The 19,804-nt window shown below is 39.0% G+C and overlaps 1 protein-coding gene across 1 annotated transcript in view; it reads left to right on the forward strand.

Moving 5' to 3' along the window:
* FUNDC1 (FUN14 domain containing 1) overlaps positions 1-13,104 on the forward strand; it is a 26,010-nt gene extending 12,906 nt beyond the window's left edge. Inside the window, exons 2-6 of the mRNA XM_009318905.1 lie at positions 14-173; positions 1,784-1,940; positions 3,839-3,914; positions 10,701-10,829; positions 12,458-13,104. Coding sequence (XP_009317180.1) covers positions 14-173; positions 1,784-1,940; positions 3,839-3,914; positions 10,701-10,829; positions 12,458-12,535 — 600 coding nt within the window. The 3' untranslated portion in view covers positions 12,536-13,104. The remainder of the gene's footprint in view (positions 1-13; positions 174-1,783; positions 1,941-3,838; positions 3,915-10,700; positions 10,830-12,457) is intronic.
* Positions 13,105-19,804: the final 6,700 nt, after the last annotated feature.

Below are 19,804 nucleotides of genomic sequence, written 5' to 3' on the forward strand. Positions count from 1 at the left end.
GGCCCCGCCGGAGGCTGCGGAACTGAACCTGCCGGGCGCGCTGGGGAACGCAGGAGCGGGTTCCCCAGCCTCCGTCGTCTCCACATCTTTTAGCGTACAGATCTTGAAGTGTATTGGTCCAGCCTTACGGTGTGACGCCCTTTTGCACGGGCACGGTTTTATCTGCGTGAAGAGTATGCATAATACTGTCCTGCAAGGAAAGGAATATTTTCTTTCATCAATAGAAAATGCTCTAGCATTATTATTTTCCACGCACCGTGTTAATACTTGTGTGAGTTTTGATTTGAATAATACTAATTTAGGGGCAGAATCGACGGAGCTAACAGTCTGTGACAGCGTTTTTATGTTCTTCGCCATTTAAAGGTGTTAAACAGTTTGCACTCGATACCTCAAAGCTGGAAAGAAAGATTCAATAACAACTTTTTAGCGTTATGGGTCTTGCTATTTATTTTATAGTACTCACGAACACTTAGGCGATAATAAAGGGAAAGAATTCATACCTACATGTGTGTTTCTCGCATTCTCTAACCTTTTACCCATACTTGTAGTAAGAGTTAAAAAAAGTCGCTGACATTCTTAATGGAATGTTTATATCTACAGTCTTTCTTTGTAATTCTAGGTAGTAATTTAACTCCTCTTCCTCTTCGCAATGTCCCAGCATCATTGCTGAACTTACATTTCACCTTAAATATTAACTGACGTGGACTTTAATTCATGTAGGTACATCCGTAGAACTATTACACGCTTTTAAAATAATTTTTTAAAAAAAGGTTTAACCATCTCTTTCCTTTGATGTTTGAGTGTACGTGGTATTTAGGATCTCTAATTTGAAGTTGTAGGAGGCCTGTTTTGAAAATGTTGACGGAATTGTACTGCAAGTATGGAACTTAATTGAAGCCCCAGCTTCATCCATTTCATCTGTTGTGGAAAAGGAGCAGAAGTGTCTGTTCTTGGCTTATTAGCATATGCTAGCGCCTAGCCCTCTGAGGAAAACACTAGGCCAGAAGTTCTCAATCCTTTAAAGTCTTGGTCTATCCAGAAGAGACATGTGTGCTTTCTCTTGCATTAGATGTGTTTCGCATTGCTTAAGATCGTAAAAGCACTTGTAGTGGGCCAGATGAAAGCCCAGCATCCTGTGTCGGAAAGCCATCAGCTGCAGGATGAGCTAAGAAAGATTTAACAGGGTAAGCATGTAGTGATACTTTCTCAGAATGTTTCTAATGATTTTCAGCCGAGGACCTCATTAGCTACGGTTGTTGTCTTTGTGTCTGACAGCCCATGGTGGGTTTTTCCCCCCCCTTTAATTTTTCTGTTGTTATTTGGAGTCCACATCAGCTTTTGGTATCTACAGTATCCTGCACTGAGCTGTTCCACAGCTTAACCGGGGCTTCCGGGGGGTGGGGGGTGAAGGAGCTGAGAGGAAGACTTCCTTTTTTCGTGTTGAAGCAGCTACCTTCTAGTTTCATCTGATACCTCTTGGTTTCTGTGCTTGAACAGGTAGGAGATTCCTGTTCACCCTTTCTGTGCCAGTCATGGATTTTATAGATGATAGCTTCTCTATAGATTTCTCTTCCTTACCTTGAAGATTATGGCATAAAATCTCAAAATCCTTTGTTCTGTGAGCTGCTGGACCACAGGTGGCCTGTATGCTGCAATTTAAACCATTGGATTAGCCAGTTAATACCAAAAGCGGTTCTGTTAATATTTGGGGGTTTTACATAGATTGTTAATTTACTGTGTAACTGAGAAAATAACTTTTTTCTTTTTTTTTTTTCTTTTTAAGAACATGAAAGTGATGATGATTCCTATGAAGTGTTGGATTTAACAGAATATGCACGGCGTCACCATTGGTGGAATCGTGTGTTTGGCCGGAATTCAGGACCAATTGTAGAAAAATATTCTGTAGCTACCCAGATTGTGATGGGCGGCATGACTGGCTGGTGAGGGAGCATCACTTTTCATAACTCTGCTAGACCTTTTACTGTTCTTAGAAGATCCCTTTCCAAGGCTATTTGAAGCAGATAAATGTATCTTCTCTAACAGGATTTTGTTTATCATTGATCAAGATTATTCATGCGTGAACAATTTCTTAACTCGTTACTCTGACTCATCATTCTAAAGTGTTTTGTAGTATTGGTAAAACACCGGTTAGCTAAGGGAACTGGTGCTAGTTATTCTGACAAGGATTTGGGGAAACGTCAGAACTCTGAAAGTACAAAGAATAAATGGAAAATTACTGCATATAACTTTTGTTTTTATGGAAAAGCATATTTCCTTACTAGCATAGATTTAGAAACCTAGTTATGATATTATGGCTAAGATATTTTACAGGTAAAAGAAATGAAGAAAAAAAAATGTGTGGCAGAATATACTTTTAATTAAGAGCCCCATTTTGTAGAGCCTTTTTTCCTTTAAATTCAGCTGGAGCCATTTTGAACAAATTAACAGTCTGCTCTCATGTTTACTGGAAAGAGATACCACAGCATAGTTACGCTAAAATAATTCATGGTGAAAGCTAGACAGTAAGGATGAGAACTTAAACTGGAAAATGTGGACACGGTCTTAGCAGCTACATCAAGGTATTTGTTTTTTGTCAAAGGTATTTGAATGGTATTTGTCTATTCCAGTATTCTAAAAAAATTAAGTTCATTGAAAAACAACAATATGGTAGCACAGTAACTTTTAAAACAGAATTATGCAAGATTTGGAAGATGAAACGGAGTGAAAATGAAGTTGTCATGTTCATGCTTAGTACAGCTTTGAGGAGCGTAGGCTTAGCTCTCAGTCTAGTTTTTTTGTTTGCCTCTGTAGCCTTAATTATTTTTAAGACTTAGATGTGTATACATAAACTCTGAAGCTCCTAGGGAATGGTTCATCTGGCATACATAAAAACTGGCTTATTGAAAGTTCTGGAAACTGTATATTTCAGTGTCTGTAGATGTATATACCTCTGTGTGTGTATTCATGTATATAAACATGAATTCACTATTCATATGCAGGGGGGGAAAAATTCCCCTGTGTGTGTGGGCTGGGGTGGGACGGTGGGTCAGACACCGGCAGAGTTGCCCAGAGAAATTATGGAACCATCAGCCTTGGAAACATTCAGCACTTGCCTCAGTTAGGACCCTGAGCAACCTGACTGAGCTTGGAGGTTGGATTGGTCTTTGCAGCTGGCCCAGTTTTGGGCAGGTGGCTGGCCCAGATGACCTCCAGAGGTCCCTTCCTGCCCAAACTGTTCTATGATATCGGTATCTGTGCTGTTCTCTATTTGATGTGGGAGTGTTTGGAGACTGCGAACAAGGTAGTAATCTTCTGGTTGCTTTGATCCATTAGAAATAGACTAAGACCATGTCCCCATAGAGGGGCCTCGCTGATTTTAACTCCTGTGTAGGGATGTAACTTCTGTTTACCCAAGATATTCAAGTTATGGGTTGTGTAGTTAATGTAAATGATGGTATAATATATTTACCTTCTGTTTGGGCACAGTTATAATGGCACTTTTATATTATTACATTGTGCTTTATTAACATGCTACATCTAAAAGCAGCATACAGCTTTTATGTGTAGACAACGTCTGGAGATCTCAAGCTTACTTTAAAGGGGCCATCAGACAGCCATGAACTAGCAACCATTACTCATGTTGTCTTGTATTAGATATTATTAATTAAATATTGTTTGTATTAAATATTCTGATTTTAAAATTAAAAAATGTGAAATGATACATTTGCTTTGTTAAATGAAAAAATAGTAATAGTTGTAGTCAGGAATTTTGGAGTGCGGCATTGTTCAGCAGACAACTTCACTGGACTGGGTTTTGTTTTTGTTTTGTTCTCCTAAGGTGTGCGGGATTTTTGTTCCAGAAAGTCGGAAAGCTTGCAGCAACTGCAGTAGGTGGTGGCTTTCTTCTGCTTCAAGTATGTAGCATTTCATGCTTTATAAGTTGGCAAATGTTATTTACTAAACAATAGGAAAAACACAGCTGTTGAGTAAAATTTAATTAGGAAGGCTTGTTATCTACTTCCTCTTTTTAGTCTCATCAGTCAAAAACTTACATTTCAGCTGCAATATTGTGTACAAAAGAGACATTTCTAAAAATCAGTGGTAAATCAGAATCTACTCTATCCTGTAAAATAGTTTGTAGTAAGCCAAAAGAAACCTCTGTGCAGAAACTGAGATGCTGTATGGGATTCAGTATTGCCAGATTAGAGGAATTGCCTGTAAACCTAAGGTTAGGGAGATCAAGGAATTTAAGCTGTATTTATTTTAAATAGGTTTGAGAATTTTGTCAGTGCTTTAGAAGAAGTAGGCTGCTTTGGTAGTTGCTTGGAGGGCGTGCTCTGGTCTCATTATGAAGCCATGTTTTTCTCTCTCTCTCCCCGTGATGTATTTACTACTTATATCTGCGGAACCTCTGAAGCTTTGCTGACTTCTGATAGCTTCATTGCATTCCTCTGTTCAATTGGATCTCAAGTTCAAAATTTTTTAATGATGTTATCTGGCATGACCATTTGCATTTTTCATTAGCTGTTGTGGTTAGAGGAGGGCGTATTTCCAAAAAGCCTTTAAATTAGATTAAGAAACTTTTTAAGTGAAGGAGAATTTCACATATCCTTCTGTAAGATGCCAAGTAATTCTTAATTTTTTTACTGGCATTTTTCATGTCTTACTACCCGTGAGCCTGTCATTTTTCCTCAAATCATTCTAGAGGAAATAGACTGGTGCCTACTTAGGTTCATGCAAATAATATACCATTTTTTGAGGCAGGATGTTAAAGATTTTTTTTTTTCTTTCCAACATCACCCTGGAGGGTTTCTGAAAAGCATATCCCACTTCTAGTTATTTCTTTGATTGTAATGGCTGTTGCAGTCAACCGTTGATCAGGAAGGCTCGGGTAGTACCGCTGACTGTTGCTGTGTAATGCATCAAAATGTCACAGTTGTGTGAAGTACTCTTACTCCCTTCATGATCATGTTCTCTACTGTTTTGGGGTTTGTGTTTTTTTAAACTCCTTGTTGAACCTATAACTGAACTGCGGCACTTACATGAGAATGTCTGCTCTTGGAACTATTTGGTTTAAGTTGTTTTCAACAAATACACTTTATGTATTTTATTTTTAATTACTCAAAAGCAAGCATCAACAACAATGTAAAAAGTCCAATAGTTTTGATATGAAGCTTTATAGTATTAGCATTCATTCCACTTCACCATTGTGCATTGATGATCTTTTCAAATCTCCTGGAAATCACTGGTTATTGGGCTCGTACCTAAACATAGGGATGAATTTTACAAGGGTGTTGAATCTGAAATGGTTTAGAATCATCCAGATGCAAATTTTTGGCAAGATGTGCTATGCCATCAAATGAATCAATTTGATGGAGTACTCTGGACTTCTTTAGCCCATAATGTATATTTCTGGATCATGAGGGAAGAATGAAATCTTTTTTTATATATATATATATATGCATACATAATATGCAGTGGACCTTGAAGTACTCCTCATGCTTTTCATCTAGTTGACTTAAAGATCAGAATCTCTCTTCCCATATTGTATGCCATTGGTCTTAATTCTTTTAATGACAGTTCTGATTTAAATACGACTGAAGAGCCTACAGAACAGAGGCCTGGCATCCCGTGGGTAGCAGGCAGAATGTTGCCTGCAGGTGCCTTCGTTAGTACTTCTGACTACAGGAAGCTGAAAAGTTAAAACTAAGACCTGTAGACGAAGGGAAATAGAAATTGCTTAAAACACATTACTTGTGCAGTATTTTTGCTTGTTGAGCTGTGAAGTCTGGGGAGCTTTCCTGTACATAAAATGGATTTGCCGTATGTTTGAGTGTGATTTCTTAGTTGATGTCATTTACAGGGTATGTGAACAGGAATATTATCCAAGAGGAAAAATGAGTTGCGTATTTTGATTGAGTTGTCTATATCTTTAATTAAGTAAGATCAGATTCTCTTGGAAGGGAATGAAGTAAATGCCTTGGTCTTTCATTTTAATTCAAAACGTTTTGCATTTTAAAGCTGAGTCATAAATTCTATAGTGCAATTACATTTCTGTAGTCTTTAATTTTTTCATTTAAAGATCACACATCGTGATTTTCATTTCCCTATGAATACATGTTCAGCGCTTCCCCTGAGTGGGCAGAGGAGCGTTTCAGCACATGACCAGAAACTTCCTTTTTATCTGTAAATTTCTCTGAAGTTGCAGATTTCATTTCAACTCCTGATTGCAATATTTACGTTGTAATCACCTGCTAAAACAAGAATAAGAACTACAGAAGGCAAGATTCTTGGCTAAAGCCCATTCAGTGAAACATTTCAGTCCTGAAACTAGTACATTTTTTTCTTCAGCATATGATGACTTCATCTCAAGAAATCTAGTAGGAAACCGAAAGCAATACATTTTTGGAGTGTCAGTTTGTACAAGAAACTAAAAAGATTTTTCAGATTTTTGTAAGTGATCTAGAAATTTTTAAGTCTTAATACAGATGAAATGAAAAGTAGTCTGAGGAAGAGAATAAAAATGACATTAAGGAATTTGCATAGTTTTTCAAAATTAATATCTGTTATCACTTCTTTGTGCTGAATATGTCAACAGCTTAATTTGATCAATTAACTATCCTTTGTATGGAAATAGATGTAGCTCTTCAAATATGCTGGTATAAGACCAATACCCGTGCACTATATTAAGGAAAATACAATCAATTTCTCATAGCAAGTAAGGGGTTTTCCTTATATACCTTCTAGTTTATACAGCACAGTGTTCAGTGAAATCCTGAAAAGTAGGGAAGTATGAACTTACGTGGTTCTGCTACAAGGAATTAGTTAAAAACAGTTGTTCTTAATGAGTGCCTGTTCTCCCTGTGTTTTTAAATTTCTGTATCTTTAATAATGGTTTTGTTGCTTTTTGCTCTGCAGTCAACATACAAATTGCAGATTTTTCCGTTGTGCGTTGACTGTTATTTAATCATAAAATTGTATTTTTGTTCGGTTATTTTTGCTTTCACTAATATATTTTGCCTCATTCCATTAGTATGCCGTTGATGAATTCAATTCAGTTTTTCATTAAGTTATTTTCTAACTTAAGAAAAGTAAATCTTTGAAAACAACACAAGAAGCAAAATAAACTCTGAGATATCCTTGGCTGTATGTTGTACGGGGGTTTGTTGATACCATGCCATGATGATGTTGTGGCATCTCAGTGAAGTGGGGACAGAACAACATGCTTCTGGGGGTGGGGACTTAATAGAGTTGTATTCAGTTTTGCGTTGAATATCCCGCTTCACAGTTGATGTCTGCAGACTTTGAGGGAACATTCAGTGGCACAGCCAAAGCAAATGGTACTTGGAAGTCAGTTTTTTAAAGAAATACCATATTTCTGGCAGGTTTTGACGTGAAATGGAGGGGCTTCGTTTCTCTGCCTTTGTAAATTGGAGTAGTTTCGCTGGTTACAGTGGAGCTGTGCCAGGAGATGGTGGCTGAAGATAAGAGCCTCTGCAGTTTAACTCTTACAAAAAACGTTGTATCATTTCTCAGTCCCTCCTTATCTATATATTGAAGTTAGAGACTTGTCAGATCTGTTCTGGAAACTGGTTGAGTGTGATGGGGGTTGCTACCTACCTAAATACCAGAAAATACCTAGAAGTATACATGGCTTCTGTCTGCTGTGCAAGTAACTGAACACGGGGAGCTCGCCTGTACCTTCTGGGCTTGGCTGGGCTTTTTTAGTATCAGAGATTTTGTCTTTGAGGAAATTAAAACTCTTTTGTGCCATAGAAATTTTTTTGCTCTTAAATGTTTTTTGCTCATTACTCTTAATAATGTTTCACAACAACGAAGTACCTCTCCGTGCCTCTCCAGTATCACCCGGAAAATGAGGTCTTCCCTTTAGATCTCTGTTTTCTTTGATTAGTGTAGAGCAAGATGCATGTATTTTTAGTATTCCTGAATTGATGTATTTTTTCAATTGCCTTTTTAGGAAAAAAAACCCCATTGTTTTTTCAACGGTTCTGGAAGATCTTGAACAAAAATAAATTCTACTAATGTGATATATGAGAGAGAGAGAGAGAGAGATATGTATATAATATATATATTATTCCATTATCATATATACATATATAGAGAGTTCTGTATATATAGATATACACACCCCCCCATATGGCTCTTTTAAGAATCTATCTATCTATATGTATAGACCTATAGGACTCTAATATATATACGTATGGAACTGATAATGGTTTTTTATTATTTTCAGTTTCTCTATTATTGTAGGGGCTGGGTTTAAAAATACTAATGAACTTTTAAGAGTTTGTGTTTATGTAAATTTACTGTTGTAAGCTAATAGGGGTTTTTTATGATGTATTAGGGTCTAAAAATTGAAGTCTGTCTCGCCAACATTTGAGTTCAGTGGGATTATTTCTGGACTTTCATACAGAGTTACATAATTAGTAGGATTTCAGCCAAAGTAGACACGACACAGGCTCTGACTATCACTGCAGTGAAGTACAGTTTTCTTTTTTTTCTTCTCAGTTATAGATTTTGTATTCAAAACATTGCCCTCTCTTGCTTATTTCATAGATGTGTACAAAAACTCAAAAGCAGAACTTAAGATTTCTGCTACTAAGTTCAGGGAGAAAAGTAGTATAATTTTTATTGTGTAAACTGGAGTTTTGATACAAATGTAAGCTGTAACTACTGGAGAGCTAAACAGAACTTAACTAAAAACTTCTGCCTCATCCTTGTACTGTATGGATAATTGAGCTAATTAAACTAGTCTTAATGAAATGTTTCTCTTAAAGTCCCATTTGTTTATATATATATATTTTTTTTTTTTTACAACTTTCAAGCAAGCAAAAATATTAGTATTTCTTACATTGTGTTGGACTGGGTAGATCAGTCCATATTTAGTTTTCAGTTTTATGAGTTGGAAGGCACCAATTCAACACTTGGGCCTTTTTGAAATTCTTGTGGTAATGTTAAATTTATATTATAAAAATTACCCCAACGCGCGACATTTTTTTTTTTCCCCTGGTATGTCATCCAGTGACTTGTTCATATTTTCATACTGTATAGACAGTCCTTAACTAGCTATCCCTGCCTAACACTAGTGCCTGTGTGGATAAGTGGTTTTACAAGACAGGCAAGGTCAATGAATTTGTTATATTCTGAAGTATGAAGTAAAGGAGAGTATAATATTTAATAAGTTCATTTTGCATTTGTCCAGTGAACTGTGGTTTTGTTTTTTTCTTTTTAAATCTTGTTCAAAGATGGAAACTTAAGTTTACTTTCTTACATAGGTAGTCTTTTAGGAGCTTCATTTAGGAATTTTAATTTAGACAAAATCTGTCTGACACTTGCTTCATTTTAGTTGGGTTTTTTTTCAGCATGATGAAATTCTTATTTGTGGTGAAATATGTTGCTTAATTATTGTGGCTGTTTTAAAACCAGTTAGATGGTCTAATTTTAGTTATTTGGTAGAAAGAACTACATGAAAAATAAAATTCAGTGCCTGTTAGCGATGTCAAACATTTCTTTTTATGCCACACGGAATAAATTGTATATTTAAATATCTGTTCCACAGAACCTCATTACCTGTGAATTTTATTTACCGATTGTACCGTTTGCACAGAAGGCTCTTACATAAGTTACATGAATTTGCCAAACATGACCTTAAGAAGGATCTGAGAAATACTATTCTTCATAAACTGTTTTTTGTATAACAGTCATTTACCTTTAAATTTAGCGGCCTGTATCTATTTGTTTTAGCTGTTAATAAAAGCAGTAATCCTTAGTTTTGATTCTTCCTCTCTTTTTTTCCAACTAATGAGTTGTTTGTTTTAACTGTTCTCTAGAGCATGCAGTAATTGCCTGATTTTTTTTTTTAAGCTATTATCTTAAAAACATTTAAATATGTATTTCTTTCATGACTTGTCTTAAGGAAATTGGTGGGACTGTCAGTGTTGGCCAAGTAACAGAACATGTTATTTTTTTCCAGGATAAAATCTTAGTAAGAGAAACGAGGCAAAGGGTTGGGATGACAGTTAAACGTGCTAAAAACCTCATGGATGTTGTTTAAGCGTTTTGGGAGTTTGAGTGTAAATTGGTGTGAACAATCCCCCAAAACTTATCCATTTTGCTGATGTTACAGAACTTGTGGTGTACGCAGGCCGTGTTATTTTTCTACTTGTTGGTTTTGTAGAAAGTATGAGAATTTTCTTGGACAGTTTAAATGATGTAGGATAAAATAATAATTTTCAGTATTTCTAGGGATGATTCTGATTAGTCCCAAATATCCTGTCACAAATCAGAATTCTACAATTCTGAAAGAAGCTGAAATGAAACAGTTTTTTCATTGTTGCCCTACGAACGTCCTTTTCTCTTTCTTTTTCTTACAAGTTACAGTAAATGCTGAAGGAAAAATACTGTTATTTAAAGCTTTTACAACTAAACAATAGAGAAGTGGTAAAATTAACAGTAGTCTACCAAACTTTGCCATTGCTTGTTCTAATTGGAATTGTTGTTACTGTGGAAAATACTAGTGTTTAAAGCAGAGTACCTGCTGTATTTGGCACAATGTCTTTTCCTGTATCTGTAATTAAAAAAGAAAAAATAAAAAAAAAAAATGTGCAGGCACTAAGATACTGTATTTTGACTCATAAAATGTTAACTACAACTGTACTAAATACACTTTATTTTCCTAGATTGCTAGTCATAGTGGATACGTACAAGTTGACTGGAAGAGAGTTGAAAAAGATGTAAACAAAGCAAAAAAACAGTTAAAAAAGCGTGCAAATAAGGCAGCACCCGAAATCAATACCCTAATTGAAGAGGTAAGTCTAAGGTGATAAACCGTTTTCTACCAGCCAGTTTTTCTTACCGCCCACTGCAGGTGATGATTAGCTGAAAATGCAGGTGCAAAATTGGAAGGCATCAGAAATGGTCTGGCTGTATGTTTTATTAAAAGTCATCAGATTGTACTCTTTTATTCATTTGGCTTTCGCTTTTGTTCACTCTTAAAGATGACGCACAAACCTCAGAGTTAATGCATTTCTGCAGCTGGTACGGCTTGGGGACTGCCGTCGGCTTTGCCGTTTGGGCTGCGCAGATTCTTGGCTAGTGAGAAAGCAGGAAGGTCGTGACACGGTAAAAAGCTGAGGGTGTTGTGGTTAAAGCGTGGTAGCTACAAAGACAAAACCCAAATCTTCTTAGTCTGCTGATAACTAAAGTACTTGGTTGGAAAAGACTGACCGACCTTTCCGAAGAAGAGCTGTAACCACTTCATAACTACAGCTGTGGGTTTTATCTCATTATTATACAGTTTGAAGAGTATCTGTCTTCAGAATCTGTCAGTTACACGCTATGTTGAAAAGAGGTAGCCTGTGATACTGATCAGTGTCACTGAGGCTATTTCATTCTGTCATTTGAAGACTTTTATTTAATCGTTTTATCTTCAAAAACAAAAGTATGTTTAGCCTCGTTTTACATATTTTCCAATTTCATACAGACTATCTAAGTTTCTTTCTCAGTAATTGTGAATCTTGACTTGGAATATGTTGCAGGCAAGGTAACAGCAGCCACACTGGTGCTCTGTAATTAAGAGTTTTGACGTCTCAGATTTAACCTGTGTGGAGTTGCACATACGTTGGTAACGATTACCTTAAATTTTAGCACGAATGTGAAGTGGAAGTTCAAGAGAGGTGGTTTTCTAGCTTCTACTATACCCCAAAGAGCTTAACCTGTCCTTCTCCATCACCCTGCAGAAATGGGTGGGACAGGATGGGGGTGTTTGGTTGCTTCCTTTTTTTTTCTTTTCCTTTTTTTCCCCCCAGATTTGGTTACTATTGCACAATTAGAAGAAAGTAACATATCTGCAGTGTTTGAAGTGGAGGATTTATGAAATGGCACATGTTTGATGTAACATGTTATACTCTGTGCTATTACTTAATGAAACATTGTATGCACATGTCGTCATACGTGTTTTTTGTAGCATTAGGTTGTTAGGAAACCGGCTCATAATGGAGTGAAGTGTATTTCTTTTTCAATGATCTAGTGTTCCAAAAACACACTAGTATTTTTTTTTTTAAAGTTTTTTCATGTGATCAAAATTGAAGCGATGGTAGTGCTCATGCTTTTTTGCCAAGGGAGTTTGTAAAACATCTGTCTTGTTTTGATTAAAACAAGAGTGGTATTGGCATGAAATTGCTATGACAATTCCTCTGTATTTTGACTTTTAAAATGCTGACTGTATTTTAAACATATTGTTAAAGACAGCTGAGAGTCAGTTTTCACTCCATTGGTGCCAGCAGCTGCCACCTAGCTTTATACGTTTTTAAACGCCTTGCTTCCCCCCCCCTCCATAATGTTAGTATTCTTGTTTCCAGGCGGTTGTGGTAAGTGTTAAATGTTACAATCAGACACAACTGACTCGGTTCTTTACGAATATTATTTTTCTTTTCAGTCAACAGAATTTATCAAACAGAACATCGTGGTGTCCAGTGGATTTGTTGGAGGCTTTTTGTTAGGCCTGGCGTCATAAGGACCTCAACCGGCTCTTCCCGATGGCATTCATGTCAGCAAAGAACAGTTGTGGTGACACGCTGTCTTGAAGCAGCGTGGGTCGCCGGGCCTTCCAGAGCAGGACGAGCGGACTAGCTAGACAATTTGGAAGCTTTTACATTTCAGGCTTTTGCCTCTTGAAGCTTGGCAAAACTAGGATTTGCTGAAAAACTGTGCAGTGTGCTCATTATAGCATTTCTGGGCAAAACTGGTTCATCTTCATCATGACTCTTTTTATCTATGACCTTTCAAGATCTAGCATTTTTTAAAATGTTATTCTTGGAATATAGATATGTAACCATACTGTAAGAAAGCAAGCTCCATTTCTATGTTTTCCGTTACAGATTGTTTATTTTAAAAGTATTTTTCTTCATGCTGTAGTAGATAGTATCAATGACTACGTAATGTATACGATATTGTAGTTTCAGCCTCATGGCTGTCCATGTTCTTCAGAAGTCACTGCAATAATCTCCCCATCTGTAATACCTTTTTACAGAGTACTAAATAACAAAGAATCATGAGCTTATTAAAGGTGAAAATTAGCTTTGACTCTGGCCTTTGTGTACATAGAAAATCAGAAAGTCTCGTGTTTATAGCTTGCAGGCATCCGGTACAAATATTTAGAGAGATACTTGTGATATTTGTGCGCTAAGTAAATGTATATATGGTATTTTTCCCAGATGTGTAGACGTGCATAGACTCATTGGTAAACCTGCAGTACACAGATAACCATTGCAAGCGCAGGCTCCACAGTGATCTGATGCTTCGTTGTTTTACACTCAGTAAACCACGGAGGTCGCTCCAGACCTCAGTAGTCGGTGCGATGAAGAGACGAGGCTTCTCTCTGAGCGCTCTGCGAGGGCCAGTACTTTGCAGGGCTGGGTGGGATGTCGGTACAGCGTGCCGTGAATGAACTGAAGGCTGCTCTTGCAGCCCATTTTAGCTGGAAATGATGCTCACTTTCCTATTCACCTCTATTGCCGCTGCGTTCTCCCCCACTTAGACATAGGGTTTCTTTACAGTTGCCGCTTAATTTGACTTTTGCCGTCTAGGGTGTCGGCTATGGAAAAACGAGGGTGCAGGTCGGCCTCAGTTAGCGTATTGGAAGAGTGCCTGTTTCTTCTGAAGTCTGGGAAAGCAAATGGGGCTTAACCCGCTCCATGTGTTTGCTGCCTCCGCCTTTGACAGATCAAAGCAGGAAGCGGATTCTAGAGGAGATTGGAGGCATAACTCTGGATGGGCTGGAAAATTTATTCTCGAGTAGGTTTTTAAGGTGGCTTTGGTAATTTGTTACTAGGTTATTCTGAAGAAGCTGCGAATCCAAACAAATGCTTAATGCGTTTTTCTGCATTTCAAACTTGTGAACCTTTTAGAAATGTCTACCCCAGAAGGACGGCGTGCTCTGCCCCGATGGCGCTGTTTTGTACTGTACCAGCCAGTTAACGTGAGGAGGAGTCTCTCTCGCGCAGGTTCTGTTGGGTTCTTGTTCGCGTGTCTGAACAGCAATAGTGATTCAGTAGCGTCAGATGGATGGACGTGCGCTTCCGATGTACAGGAGATGGGACGAACACCCATCCGCCGGGCTGTACGTGAAAGGCGTTCGACATAGTAACCCAGTATATATTTAGATCAGTGCATCTGTGGACTTCGGAGATCTCTGTTACACGTTGACTTCATACATGCGTGCTTCTGGCCAAGGTGAGTAAGTTACAAAGCACGTCGTGCGTATCTGTGAAGTCTAAGGGTTTAGTTAAGCTAAAGCCTGTTTAAGACTTTTGAAAATAAAACTTAACATCTCTCCCCGCCCCAAACCCAACCCAACCCAACCCGACCAAACCCCCAAACCCAAGGAACGTAAGTGGCCACAAATAACGGTAGATGTGCCTAAACATTTTGTTTTAAGGTGTTTACCTAGCTTTAGACATTCACAATTGTTGCCGTTTATTGGAAATGGGAAGCCCAAGGAGGAGCGTGCGTTCCGGGTCATCTGGGATTTAAAGAAAAATTAAGACGGATGAAAATGTTAAAACGTGAAAGTTTCTTTGCCTTAATGTTCACTCCAAAGGATAATGGGAAGGCAACCAGTCAGCTCTTTTCTGCTGATGAAGCTAATGGATTTTTGGCGTGTCAAAAGAGTTGCTGAAGCCAACTGACGTGAGTCACCCACCCCGACCGGAATGAACACGGGCGTCCTGAGGGGCCTTAGGCATGAAGTGACCACCTCAGTAGCATGAACCCGTAAACCTGCGTTTTTAAAGAGAGTCTACTCTCTGAAAGGATTTCAGGGGAGCATCTTTTAGCGCGCTTGCTAAAAAGGCTGCTCATGTGACCAAGGAACATACTTCATAGTTAAAAGTAGAACTGAAAAAAAACCCAACTTACATAGTAGTATGCAAGACCGATTTCTGCAGAGGAAGGTTGTTCCGCTATTCTGTTACCATTGTCCGAGATTCTCGGTAAGGCAATGAATAAAGAACTGATTGAGTTAAATACGTTTGGGGTTTTAATTATTATTTTATTTTTTGAAGCCTTTGGAATAAGAAGCGTAATGCGGTAGATGTGAAACTAACTGAGGGATCAAAAACTGAGGAGAAACGGTGTAACTGAAAAGGTGAATGCTGGTGGTTTGTATTAGGATTGGCCTTAGGTAATGCATTCATGAACTGAGGAGAAGGATGACCGCTGGCACAGCAGTGTTTGCTGAACTCTTTGATGCAGTTCCGTAGGTTGGTGAGGTAGAGGGGATGCTACCAGGAGCTACAGCTAGAGCTGACGGGGTGAGGAGATGATGGAGCGGCAGAGTTCGATAAACATAAAGCACTGAGACAAATGAACGCAGCTTTTCTTGCAAATACCTGAGATTTCATCTGTGTCAGCTCAGAAGAGGGTCTTGTATATCACTGTACGTAAGGGAATGCTCTATAAAGTTACGGTCAAACGAATGGGATTATCAAGAACGGAATAGAGCATAACAGAAACTGTGTTTCTGGTGGCAAGTCCTTCTCTGGAATGATTTCAAAGTTACTATTACCCTCTGAGAAAAACTAATGCAGGCTAAGAAGATTCAGAGAAGGGTGAAATAAAGATTGAAGACATTTTTTTTTGAAGAGCATTTTTTTGGGGAAAAAAACTAGAACATCCATTTTTAGAAAGCAGATGATTAAGAAGGAAAGTGTTAGAAATATGTAAATTAATGAAAGGCTGAGCCAGCATTTCTATATGTAAATTAATGAAAGGCTGAGCCAGCATTTCTATGCTTTTTATCGTATAGCTGAAGAACTTGACTGGAAGGTGGAAAATACGAACATAGCACGGGGAAATGCCTTTTCATGGAAGGCACAATTGGTCCGCGGAACTCATTTGCACTGTGTGCTAACGGAACCAGGGAACAGGCTCCATCCAGGGAAGGATGGGGCCACGCTTAGGTAAATTGCAGGAGTGCTCGGTTGTATGTAAAGATGCAAGAAAAGCAAGAAACTTTATGTTTCTCTGGCCATAGCTAATCTTGCTTGGTGAAGTTCATGATAAAGTCACTCTAGTGACCAGATTATCCTACCTTTGCCTTTTACAGGCTTGTATCTTTTTTTTCCCTCAAACAGTTATTATCAGTCACTTTTCAAAATTGAGTACTAAGCTAAATGATTGACTAAGGCATGCCATGTATCCCTCTAGTGAACAGCTGTTGAACGTTTACTAAATAATGAGTTTTGGGAGAACTTGCTAATAAACCATCTATTTGTTTTGTATTATCTTAATGGGATAGTCCATTTTCTGAATTATTGCTTTTTAGTTAAAGCCACATTGGGCAGTGAGTTTTAATTTAAAGTGAGATGACTGGTTGGTCAAACCCAGTGTGATCTTATTACTGAATTTTAAGAGGCCGGAATTTGGCTAAATCTTTGAAAGCTGTTTCTGTTTCAGCAGCCAGACTGAAAATTAAAATATTGCAGTTAAAGGCAGAGCTGCCTCCTAGATCCAAGTGCATTTGTCATGAGGTCTTAAGAAAGGGGGATGCATACAGAGTAAAATGCAGAAGTCAATACTGAAATTCAAAATTGGTGCCTGTGCACATTTCATAACATACGTAGCATACGGTCATGTCAAGAAGCATCGGTCATACCTCCTCCTAACCTTTTGAAAATTGTTGGAAATCTCAAAGAATTACTTTAAAATCAAACTTCCGTAGCACGCAGCTGCCCGTGTGCGGTCTGTAGGCAATAGTGGAAAAAGATAATGTTCACCCAAATTCAGCACGACTAGAACTAGGTGACATTTTGGAAGGGAGATTGATGATAAAATAAAATGTGGGTTTTGGTCACCGCAGGGCTGTGCATGGGGCAGGTGGGCGGTGGGGGAGAAGGACTAGAATCAAATCAGCCAAGCGTAGGAGGTTTCATCCTCCCTTGGCTTTTGTATTATAGTTCAAAAATCAGACAGGAACCCTCAGCTTAAAGAACTGTTTTTCCCTTGTCTGATTGGGAAGCAGGTCTGATGCAACGTGGTGATGTCCCAGTACTGGGACAAATGGAAAAGTTGACGTTTGTTATTTTGGGGCAATTTGGGAAGCGGGTGGTGGGTTCTTAACTACTGAGACAGCTGACATTCATCAGGACCTGTAAGACCAGAAGCCAATTTTAATTAAGATAATTGTGGGGTGGGTTCACACAAAGCATCCAGTGCTGATCCAGCACAGCCTGAAGCCTCGATGGGGTTTGGCCCCACCTTCAAGCTCAGAGGCCATCTAAATCTTGGAGTGCTGAGGGACGTGGTGCAGAGACTTAATGTGGGCTTTTGTGCTTGCACACCGGACTGGAAACAGCATGGCCAACCCTAGCACAAGCGGTGCTGTGCTTTAACTAAGAAATCTTGCTGGACCCAAGCTGGCTCTAGTTTCTGTCTTGGGTAAACCAATACAGCGTTAACAGATTCGACCAGTTCATGGGCTCAGCACTCAGAAGTCCTCTGCCTGCCTCACCCTCTTCTCTTGTCCCCTGACCTCTGTGCCCCCAGTTTCTCAGTGCGCTGCCTGTTCCTACCTCCCTGCTTTTGTTTTGCCTGTCTTCTTTTTTTCACAGCTACCTGGAATAGAGCACCACAGCGTACACTGTTGCTGATCTGTCAAAAAGAGGAAACGCAGTGCTTGAAAATGGGGTGAAGTTGCAGAATAAATGCCACAAGCCAGTTCAGCTGTTGGACTGTCTGCCAGCTAATGCCTCTGGGTTAGAGAGCTCAGGGAAGCTGGAGACCACATTCAGTTACCTCTTCCTGGGAAACCCCTTCCTAGACCAGTACCCTACCTACCAAACCATAAGGCATTTTGGCATGAGATATCCTTGGTCTCTCCCGCTGACGCGTTCTGTTGTGTGGATGTGTCTCAGCAGTCATGGGAGCGAGGACAGAAACTTGGGTCTCATCTCCTCAAAGTTTACCTTAAATCACTGCTAAATAGTTAAATGTGCTGCTTGAAGTGGAAATGCTTTGGGAGGGAGGGAGGTTACCGCCAGGATATTTTGCTGCCTGTTTGGTAGGATGCTTACCTGAGAACTGGAATGTATTGTAACGCATCTCATCCTTGACACGAGAGTTTTTGGCTTCACCGTCAAAGCCCCACAAAATCAACTGCTCACAGCCTTAAGCTGTAAAAAACATTTCGGCACATGTGCGCTGTATATTTTAAAAATACTTAATAGAAATGTTAACATCCACAAAGGAAATTAATGAGTATTGAACCGTACAATTCCCATTTAACGTCGATGCTTTGAACTTTCATCGCAACAAGAGGCTATCTACATACACTTGCCAATACGCACTCATGGGACCTAGAGAATTAAGCGCCAACATATCTAGTGTGATTTTTAACTAAACATCTTACTTTCTTGAAGTATTAATTGTGAAGTAAAGGTTATGCTGTTTTCTTGTGTGTTTAACAGACAACAAACTCATACTGCAGCCAAATATACAGATTTTTATTTTCAGATTTCAAATCCTCTCCAGTGAAACAATCGAAACGCTTTGATAGTTGTTGTTGCTCGGACAGAAATCTAAGCCAAAATACATCTGAACAAATCTGTAAACGTAAGAAAAACGTGCAGATGTGTGAAAGGAATGTATGAAAATCAAGTGTTGCCAAATACTGTTTCAGAATCCGCTTGGGACAATAAAGAGGAGGAATGAAAGTTAACAGCAATAAGGCAGTCTGTATTTTAATGCTCCTGTAACAGTATATGCCTGTTAAAGTTAAAAAATATTGAGAAATTGCCTTTTGAAATATTGATAATTTTTTTTTCTATTTCAATGGCATCAAATATGATACTTAATTTCCAGACTTAAAAGTTTCTTGTGCCAGCTAAATTGCATGCTGGCTCCTGCAGGAGCTTTGTTTTGAGGCTGCTTGTAAAGTAAAGCTAAGCATATGCTGCAGCGACTAACTGGTTTGTATGTGAAAGCAAAGGTGGAACAAACATTGGAAGCGATACACGCATTTTTTCTTTTTTCATGTTGTTACAGGACTCTCTAGTTAGGCTTTGAGACCCTCAGGTAGTCTGCAGAGAGTCAGAAAACCGTGGACTGCACAATGTATAGGAGTTGAAGGTAAGGCACAAGAAGTGGAATTTGTCTCTCTGAATATGGATGTCTAGCTAGGTACCCTGTGGCCTGCTTATACGAATGGAAGGAAACAGGCATTTCTGTGGCAAATTCACCTTATTCTAAAATTGACACCTACGGTGGCTCAGATGAATCTGACCTAGAAGGACCCACTTTTCCTCACTGTTTTTAAAGGTAGCCCAGGCCGTGACTTGCTCACCTGTAGGTAATGAAGGTTGGGTGAGATGGATTCCGTGAAACACGTTTGAGCTGCCAAGGGCATGAAGGACGAGAAGGTGATTTACCAAGGGCGAATCATGCTTGCCTGGCCTGTTCTCCTTCTCTGATGAAATGACTGGCTATATAGAGAAGGGGAGGCTGGCGGAGTGGGCTCTTACGTGGGCTGAAAACTGCCTGAACTGCCAGGCCCCAAGGGCAGCGATCAATGTCTTGGCGTCCAGCCAGCAGTGGCAACAAGCGGAGTACATCAGGGGCTGCTGCTGCATGAATATTGTTCAATATCTTCATCAAAGACCTGTGTGATGGGCCAGAATGCAGCCCTGTCGTGGTTTAACCTCAGTCGGCAGCTAAGCACCACGCAGCCGCTCGCTCACTCCCCCACCTCCGGTGGGATGGGGGAGAGAATTGGAAGAGTAGAAGTGAG

The sequence above is a fragment of the Pygoscelis adeliae genome, unplaced genomic scaffold (assembly GCF_000699105.1).
Source record: "Pygoscelis adeliae isolate BGI_AS28 unplaced genomic scaffold, ASM69910v1 Scaffold92, whole genome shotgun sequence".
Lineage (NCBI taxonomy): Eukaryota > Metazoa > Chordata > Aves > Sphenisciformes > Spheniscidae > Pygoscelis > Pygoscelis adeliae.